Genomic DNA, 9,320 nt, shown 5'->3' with positions numbered 1-9,320 from the left:
TATTTCCATTATTGATGCATAGGGTTTTCCAAAAGTATATTTGGGAAATGAGAGCTTTGCTAAGATCTTTCGTTGCCAATATCTCTCCAGCCCTCTGCCTTGCTATTTACATTCTTCGTGGTTTCTTTGGCGCAATGAAAGCTTTTTATTTTGATGAAGTCCAATTTATGCACTTTTATTTGATGGTTGGTCCCATGTGAGTCCTTTTTAAGAAATCTTTGCATACCCCTTGAACAATCCTCAAATCCACCCTCTTCCTCTTCCTTTGCTCTCCCTTGCTGCCAGGTCTCTCCTGGACTGCCCCCTCATGCTCTCCTCCATGATCCCACCCGAATTCTTGTCCTCATTGCAGGATCTTCCTACTCGAGACTGTGCTGGCTCATCTTTGTGTCCTTGGGACTGGCACTGGGTCTGGCACGCACTAGGTGCTCAATAAAAATTTCCTAAATGAAGGCAGTGTCCTGTGACCCAGCTGGGGATCGTTAAAACTGTCAATTAGTTCTAAACACCAGCTCATCAGGAACATTTGAGCAAAGCCACGGACATAAAAAGTTTTGGAAAAACCAACAACATAGGAATGTTTGCTTTTCTCCCCAACCGGAGCGTTAGTCACGGAAACCCAGACCGCCTTAGCATTATTTATTCTTGCTTTGCCCCCAGACCCACAGGGTGAGAGGTGCCTCCCTCCCCACTCAAAATGGCTGCAGCAGCTCCTCAACTGTCTCCCCACCCCTGAAAATTGCTGCCTCTAATTTCAGGAGTCAGTGGCTCTTAGTCCTTCTCTTCACCATGCGTGATGACGTAGCACAGGTTCCTGTAGTCCAGGTTGCCACACATGTCTGGAGGGAAAGCTGCAAACATCTGCTTGACCTGGCGAAGGAGCAGGGAGTCAGCCTAAACCAGGCCCACAGGGGCCAGAGCAGGGGTCATGGGCGGGGGGGGGGGAAGGGGGGTATCAGGCAGAATGTTTCCCCTCTTTGCTGATGGAGGCATTGGGTGGAGGGCACAGAGGCCAGGGTCCCATCTACTCTGCTTTCATCCAAGGAGTCAAGAGGGACATCATCTCAGCCTCCAAAAGTCAGTGATCTCAGGGGCGCAAGAAGGGCCTGGGAAGGGCTGCGCCTCCCAGCGGGCACTTACCTCCTCCTCGCTGAAGCGGTCTGCCTGGGTCATGAGCTTCTCCTTGATGCTGCCCAAGGGAGAGAAGTGTTTAAGTTCAGGGGAAGGGCTACTCTGCCCAAGGACACAGATCCCAGGGGTGATGAGTGCAAGGGGGAGGCATCTGGCCCTGGGGAACACCAATCAAGGGGTGGCCTTACAACCTGAGACCCCCAGAGCCCTGTGTCTTGGTTCCAAAGGTGCTGCTTTCCAGCTTGGGTTTTTCGCTAACACACATCTGTGTAAGAGGTTTGCACTCAGCCAGCGGGTCAGGAAGCCTACCCAGGTGTGAGTCCTGCTGGCCTGCCAGTGTGTCATTTGCTCCTCAAGTCCGGGGAAGGAAGTAGTGTCACCCCCTTTTACAGAGAGGGAAACAGTTTGGGAGGTGTAACAGTTTGCAGTGTCAGGGCAGGGCTGGCCTCTCTGCCATTCAGGAGAGCAGCTGCCCACAGGGTCAGAGCTTCCTGGGCTTGGTGCAGAGGTAAGCGTGGAAGCCACATTTGAAGTTGCATGGGAGAGACTGATGGCCCAGAAGCTCTGAGGGATTCGGGGAGCACTATGAGCACAGATGATGTCAGAGCACTGAGCTGGGCCCCAAGCACCCAGAGTGCCCTGTGGTGCCGGCAGCAACAGGCCCTGCTAAGGACCGACATACGTTTTCCATTATTTGTGTCACTGCAGGACAATCACAGTTTCCAGCTCTCCAGGCTGGAGATTTCTCACAGTCTCTGTTTCAACCAGAGCCTCCCAGGGCCCAGATCCTGGGGGAGGCAGCCTCAGTTCCCAAATTCGGTCCCTCAGGATTCTCCCAGTCCTGTCCTGGCACCAGTGGGAGAGAAGGTAGAGGAGCTGGTCAGGGCTACTCCAGGGGCTGCACCCCAATGCCTCCCCTGGGTCCTAAGATGGGGTGGGAGCCATGGACTCCAAGGGAAGTGTGAAGAAGGACATGCTGGCAGCCTGGAGGAAGCCTCAGCAGCTCCTCCCCTACTCCTGGGAAGTTTGGTAGAGAGCTGAGACAACACAGACCCTCCCCAACCACATGCCTGCTTCCACCCCCCTCCATTATGTGATGGTTGTAACAGGCAGCAAAGCTAGCCTCCAAGCCAAGGTCTGCAGCATCACAGTCATTGATCAGAAGGCCCATGCCTTGCCCAGGGATGCTCACGGGCCCAGCAAGGGCCTGGAGGCTCTGAACAGACTGCGGGGCTCAACTCAGAGGTCCTCTCTTCGGCATGCCAACCTTGGCTCTCTGCCCTGTGTTCTTGCTGGGCTGACGCCCGGGGTCACTTCTTCAATGACAACCCGTGGGCCACCAGTCAGCTGCACAGCCACCTCCTCTCTATGCATCCCTGCCCAGCTGGCCCTTTCCTGAGGCCCCATATCCACACAGGCCCTGGCTGACACATGACCCGTTCTTCTCAGAACCCTGATCCCATCAGTGCCGTCTGCTGGGGTTTCCCTTATTCATCTACTCCCCTCCATTCTGATGGTCATGGCCCCCGTGGCGATGATAATCCTCCTTTTCCTCCTCCAAGATGGCCTCCATGTTGCTCCTGCCTACCTTCTCCGGCTCTCCCATGGCCCCAGGGCAGATCCTGGCTCTGGGGCTTGGTGTATGAGCCATCCCGAGTCTACCTCTCCATGCTCAGTCTCTCCCACCTCACACCTCAGTCCCAGCTGCCCCTCCTCACAGACCCTGCACACACCACGCCTTGGTCTCACCACTCTGTTCGTGCATCCAGAGTGCTCCCTGCCCCAGGCACCCTATCACCCTTCAAGGCCTACATTTACCCACATTGCCCTTCTCACTGGGAGGCCCTCTTCTAGGGCCCCTACTCCCTGACACTTCCACTAGAGATGCAGACGCAAGGCCAAAAGAGGGGAAGGGGTGTCAAGCAGCAGCTGAGCAGGGCAGGCAGCAGCCTTCAGGTCCCTGCCAACACCGCCCGAGCTGGCTGAGTGCCAGGCAAGACAGAGACAGGCCAACTCTCCCGGCCCCAGCTTACTTATGGCCTGAGACTTTGGGGAGAGAAAAACCAAAACAGAGAGCAGAGGAGACTTACAAATCAGCCTTGATGAAACCTTTCCCTTCAGCATCAAACACCTTGAAGGCATGCAGAATGGTCTCCTCTGGGTCTGTGCCTGGAAGCCACACATGGAGCAGGGTAAGGGCCAGGGAGAAGAGGACAGGCAGGGGGAGGTGGGGCAGGTACTGTGGCACTTGCAAGGGCTCAGGGGGCGCTTCCTCCCCAGCTGCCACTCCACAGAGAGGCCTGAGCCCACCTGAAGCCAGAGAAGGGATGTTTCAGGGAAACAAGGACTGGCGCTAATCCCCAGGGTGCTGCACAGCACTATGGACAACTGCGCAGCTGTGCAGATATGTGTTGTTAAGAGTAAAGAACTTGACCAGCATCTCTCGATCATAGCCACAAACATGCCTGACTGCTCAGGACCAAGCTCTACCCTTCAGCTTTACCATTTTGTCCTATGGGGCCCCCAGAACGCCCCATGTGGTAGGTATTGATGTCCCCAGTTTGTCAAAGAGGAAAGTGAGGCTCAAAGAGCCTCAAGGTCTCTACTTATAAGGGGAACAAGACCCTGAAGCCAACTCTGTGGCTCTCCAGAGCCCCTGTCTGTCCTGCCACTCTGTGTTTCTGTCTGTCAGACCAAGCCAGGGCCCTCCATGCCTCCTCCATCAGACTGGGACAGAGTCAGCTGTGTCCCCCCACCTATAAGACAGGGAGCTCATCTAGGACAGGATGGTATCTGAGTCACTCAGCATCTCGGAGGCCGGCCCAGTCTGACTGAGCGCAGCACAGTGCTGGCCCCCCAGGTTGCAGAGCAGGGGCCCATCTGGGGCAGAGCTCCACGACCTCATGGCCTGGCCTTCCAGGTGGAGAGAGGGTGGCCCAGGGGTCACGGTGGGGCTGGTTGTGGCCTCCCAGTGCCTTTGAAGAGGCCTCGACATTAGGGAAGGCTTGTGGTTGGCTCTTTCCGAGGACCAGCTGCCCTGGACTTGTGCCCAGTGGCCCGACATTTACTGCAGCCTGGCATCCCTGCCATGGGAGGCTGGAAGGGCTGGGCAGATAGTCCTTTCCATCTTCCTCCCAGAGAGGGGTTCTGCTTTGTGGACCTGAAATCTCATCAAAGGACCACAGAGTGACTGTTTGCCATCACTGCTAGGCATCCTGTGACAAAGTGCTCTCATCAAGTTAGAGGGATGAGGTGAGGCCTGATCCTAGCTCCTGTCTCCACCCCTGGCCACACTTGCAGGCGCAGACAAGTTCACAGGACAGGCTCACCTAGAGCCCCAGATCTGCTGCCCTGCAAAAATGAGAAAATGCTGAAGCCTTGCGGTCCCTGCCTGGCCCTGGGTCACAGCTCCCAGCGTAGCTTCAGACCAATTTCTGGCTTCCTTAAAGCCACTACCTGGAGTCATGCCTTTCCCCAGGAGTTACCCCAGGCCCAGCCCACCCTAGCTCTTTAAGGAGGTGGGCCCAGTCCTCGGAATAATTCCCTCCCTGCTGTGAAGAGGACTCAGTGGGACTCCCGTCCCAGGTTCAAAGCCTGCCCCACAGTGTCCTCATCTCAGAGGCATGAGGAGGAGCTGTTTATTGGGCCATGGGTCCATTGTTGGCCTCCTTCTAGAGGGTAGACGTCATTGTACTTTCTAGCAGGTGCCCACCCTTGAGAGTAGTAAGTGTTTCTGAGCCAGCAAGTCTGCGGTCATTTGTTACAGCACCTCTGGAAAGGAACACACCCATTTGACAGAGCAGGCAAAGCGAGGCCTGGGCCAGGTGGGTGGCGGGGAGCTCATCCTGATGGTGGGCAAAGAGCATTCACACAAATTGTCCTTCTGGGTGGCACACAGCCTGCTTCAGAAGTGTAGAGGTGGGAACTGAGGCAGGGCAAGGTCGGTGACTCCAAGGATGGTGTCTGGGCTGCACCACACTCCCAGCTGTGCTGTGCGTCGGTGGCGGCTGGGGAGGAGGGCTGTACACAGGCCCCGCCTGCCCACATCCACTCACTCCCAACTCTCACCAGGGCTACTGGGGCCTCACTCACCCTTCAGCTTCTCCCCAAACATGGTCAGGAAGACTGTGAAGTTGATGGGCCCGGGGGCCTCCTTCACCATGGCCTCCAGCTCCTCATTCTTCACATTGATGCGGCCTGGGGGTGGGGGAGGTAGGGACACCCAGGAGTGTAATGATGATCAGAGAGGACCCTGACTGCTGACAGCCCAGGACAGCAGAGCTGGGGACCCAGGATCGCCTGTAGAATCTTCCAGTTCTATCTGCTACCCCCCCCCCCCACATTCCACTCAGCTCTAGGCCCTGCCCATCTGCTGGGGGCCCTCAGGACCTCTCCCCTCCTCTGGTGCTTCTTCCTCTAACACCCAGGAACCCTGCCCTCAGCTTCAGGCAGCAGCCACCCTGTTCTCTGCCCGACAGCATTCAGAGCTCCTCACACCCACCCTCTGCCTGCCTCAACCACCCACTTTTTCTGAATGACCTGGGTTCTGCTCCTCTCTAAGCCTCCCCAGCTACTGGTCACCCACCCAGGGCAGCAAAGGTGTCCCTGAGGTCCTCCTTGTCGATGAAGCCATCCCGGTTCTGGTCCATGATGGTGAAGGCCTGGCAGAGACAGGGGCACTGAGCAGCCACCCACCCACCTGTCCATGCCCAGGTCCCTCCCCAGAAACACCCCAAGGGGACTTTCCTCCTGCAAACTGCTGCCTGGAGACCTCAGCATAGGCGCCTCTGGCCCTTGGCTGCCCAGCTTAGCATAACACCCACATGGGCGTGGCAAGTAACCGGCCTGGGTGCTAACGCACCAGCATGTGGTCCAGGCTTCACACCTCCCTTCATTTCATGCTCACCATGACCTCATTTTGCAGAAAGAAAACTGAGGCTCAGAGGGTGGAAGGACTTGTCAGAGGTCACAAAACAAGCAAAGGCTCAGGTAGAGAGCAGAGGGAGCCCAGCACATCACACCTGCAGCTTCTAGGGACATCATGGTGGTTTAAAGTAGTGATGTTGTCTCCCCAGCTCCCAGGACCAGGGCTGACCCACACCTGGCTGGCCCCCAAATGTGCCCCATGCATAACCCTCCTGAAGGCCCCACGGGGTCTGACCCACCTCTTTAAATTCCTGAATCTGAGACTGATCAAACATGGAGAAGACATTGGAGCTGGCTCCACCTTCTGTTCTTTTCCGGGCCCTTCTGGGTGCCTGTGAGGTACCAGGTAAGGCCTTGCAGAAGCTCTTCCTTGGGACCTCCGCCACTTTCCTACCCTCCCCCCGAACCCTCATGCCCACACTTCGGCCAGGACAGACAGACAGACTCCTAGAGAAGACTTGCGGATAAACAGCTTCCCCCCGGCACCCCGATGCCAGCAAGAAGCCTGGAGTGCCCACCCCAAGGAACCAGATAGCTGCTTCCTGAGCCAGCCCCCCAGGTTCCAGAAGCTTGGTGGACAGTACCCCAGCTGTGTTCAGGGGCGCCTATCCTGGCATCAGATCCCACATGGGGGCGCCCTCCTCTCTTGCCACCCTCTCACTGTTCTCGGATAATATCTGGGCCTCTGTCCTGCAGGTCTGTCCTTTGTCCCACCCCAGAGCTTCCAGTGCCCCATTCTGCCCCCAAACTGCTCTGAGCTTCCTTCTCTCCCAACATTTGCTCCTGCCATTCCAGCCACCCCAATGTCTTCCTGCCTGTCTTCTGAAGGAATCCTCCTCCTCCAGGCTCAACTTCTCTGCTACTTCATCTGAGAAGCCTTCCCTGGCCCCAGCCCCCCATCCTCCCCTCCCCGCTAGTATTGGGCAACCCACCACACCATCCGGCCATACCTATATGTCTTCCCATCTGTGGGCTCCCCCACCCCATCCTGGGCCTGGTTCAGAGCAGGACTGATTTGGAAAGAGCTATCCAGCGTTCAGGGCAACCCCCCGCAGGCCGAACGCGGCCACCCACATGGAGCTTCTCTTCCCATGTTTCCAGCGGGACACCTCGGTGCCTGAGAATCCACGGATGGGGCATTCGCTGGAAGCTCTTGGTCCAGCCCCCCCACCCCCCAGTCTCTTTCCCGCGGTGAACATCACTAGGGCATCGTTATTCGAGGGGCCCCAAAACTCGATCAGAGAGGTGGAAGGAATGGAACAGACATGAGTTCCCACGCTCGTACCCCGCTTCCCAGCACCTGCCTCTGTCTCGGCCTGCACCCCCCTCTTTGCCAAGCCCCTGCTTATCCCACCTCCAGAGTGTGAGCTTGCCCTGCTCCCTGCCCCCAGTGCCTGTGTGGTCTCCCCTCCCCCATCCTGCCCCCCCAACTTCCCCCACCCCCGCACTCACCCCACTTCCCTCCGGCTCCTGGGCTCACTTCAGGAGCAGCAGTGCCCGGCTGACTTATAATTAGCTTTTACTGGGTGCTTTGTCTCCACTAATCCTTTGAAAGGGGCTGGCAGGGCGGCCGGGACGTTATGATGCAGTAAAACCTCTGTAATATTTATAAATCCCTTCAGACATCATAAAGAAAAGAACCTCCCTGCCGAGTTCATCTCACATAATTACATATACATTTCCCTCTGATTAATAAAAAACCCTCACTTCCGTCTGTGGGGGATTCTGCCCTTCTCCTCTCAGACCTGCCCTCAGCCTTGGTGTCCCCATCCCTGCCTCTGCCCAGGCTTTCATGTCCATCTCATGAAATGTCGCCCTACTGGATGCCAGGCCTTGTTCCAGGCCCCTCTGGGAGGCATGGGGTGCTTTTCCTGGCTGCTGAGGCCCAGGGCTCTCGCCAGGCACCTCTCCCGGCCAGGATCCCTTCCAGCCCAGCTCTCGTGGAAATTACCTTTTACAGTGGGCCCCTAAAAACTGAAAATCCCCCAAAAGGAATACTCAGAAGAGAAGGGGGTCACCCAGACATGTGTTTGTATCCTGGCTTTGCTACTCACGGCCTCTGTGATGCAAGAAAATCAGTTGCCTGCTCTGAGCACCATTACCCCATTTATAAAGCCAAGGTCATGCCTACCTCAAAGCTTCAGGACATTTATTAGTCATCTGCTGACCTCCAGTCAGGTCCTATGCCCAGTCCCAGGGACCCAGAAACTTAATCAGGCCCCATCCATGTCCCCAAGCTGCTGGTAAATAGACAATTGAGAGAAGCTGGTGGAGGGAGGCACAGAGACTCCCCCTGTACCACCCGGAGACTCAGGGCCGACTTCCTGGAGGAGGTTGTTTCTGAACTGAGGTTTGACACTGAGTCAAAGTTCTCAGACCAAAGGGACTGATAGGATGTGTGAGGCAGAGGCATAAGGATACCATTGAAAGCCTACAGGGATACCCACAGGCTGGAGCACCAAGTTAAGTAGGGTGCGGGGGGGATGAACAGGGGGTGCCTCATGTATCCTGAAAGACCTTGCATCAAGATAAGCAGGCCCCAGCAAGCTCCAGAAGAACCAAGCTATCCTCAAATACTGACCCTGACCCCCAGGGGGGTCACAGGAGTCATGTCCTCTCAGCAGGAGAAGAGCCCTTCTTCCACCATGAAGCCACCAAGCCTGGCCCATCCTGGCTCCCTCCACCCACCTCCTCACCCCCCTGAGCTTCACTCTGGCAAGCCCTGCAGAATCCAGGAAAGCAGAGACCCAAACCAGGACCACATGGATGGACTAGCTCCTGTAAAGGGCAGACCAGGGTGGACCAGGTACAGGGATGACATCAAAGGAGAAAAAAAGGACAGGGTCAGGGATATCAGGTCATGGTCAAGGATGTCAGGAAGCAAGGTCAAGGTGAGGGTGAATTCAGGCAACAAGGTGAAGGTCAACAAATGAATTCAAGGTCATGGGATGAGGTCAGAGTTGAGGAATGAGGTCAGGGTGAGGAGGCAGGGCAGCCCCAGCCTACCATGGTCTGGAGTGCTCCCTCTCGCTGCAGCAGGCCTGGGCCAGCTCAGGGACAGCTCTTTAAATAGTGCTCTGGGTCCAAACAGTTTGGAAGGTGACAAAGGACAGGATGGTGGCCTCCCTGCCAGGCACCTGTCTGGGGTCATTCAGAGTGGCCAAGAGCTGTGGATTCAGAGGCTGTCTAAGCCAGGAGGATCTGGTACCAGGTCAACCGGATCTCTGTAGCCAGGGGACCAGAGTCCAGGAAGGAGCACTTGG

At 56.5% G+C, this 9,320-nt stretch overlaps 1 protein-coding gene across 1 annotated transcript; it reads right to left on the bottom strand.

Annotated features, from left to right (window-relative positions):
- Positions 1–771: 771 nt before the first annotated feature.
- MYL10 (myosin light chain 10) lies at positions 772–6,386 on the bottom strand (the record flags this gene model as incomplete). The annotated part of the gene is made up of 6 exons (XM_084250622.1): positions 6,297–6,386; positions 5,717–5,792; positions 5,224–5,328; positions 3,222–3,300; positions 1,141–1,189; positions 772–870 (listed from the first exon to the last, which is right to left on the bottom strand). Exons 1-6 carry the CDS (start codon positions 6,330–6,332, stop codon positions 772–774), a joined length of 444 nt encoding a protein of 147 aa, XP_084106748.1. The 5' UTR covers positions 6,333–6,386.
- Between the last annotated feature and the right edge of the window lie 2,934 nt (positions 6,387–9,320).

Source organism: Talpa europaea (assembly GCF_964194135.1).
Source record: "Talpa europaea genome assembly, chromosome: 12".
NCBI classification, from domain to species: Eukaryota; Metazoa; Chordata; class Mammalia; order Eulipotyphla; family Talpidae; genus Talpa; species Talpa europaea.
The sequence above is the reverse complement of the archived record's forward strand: the minus strand, read 5'-3'. Positions and strand labels throughout refer to the sequence as shown.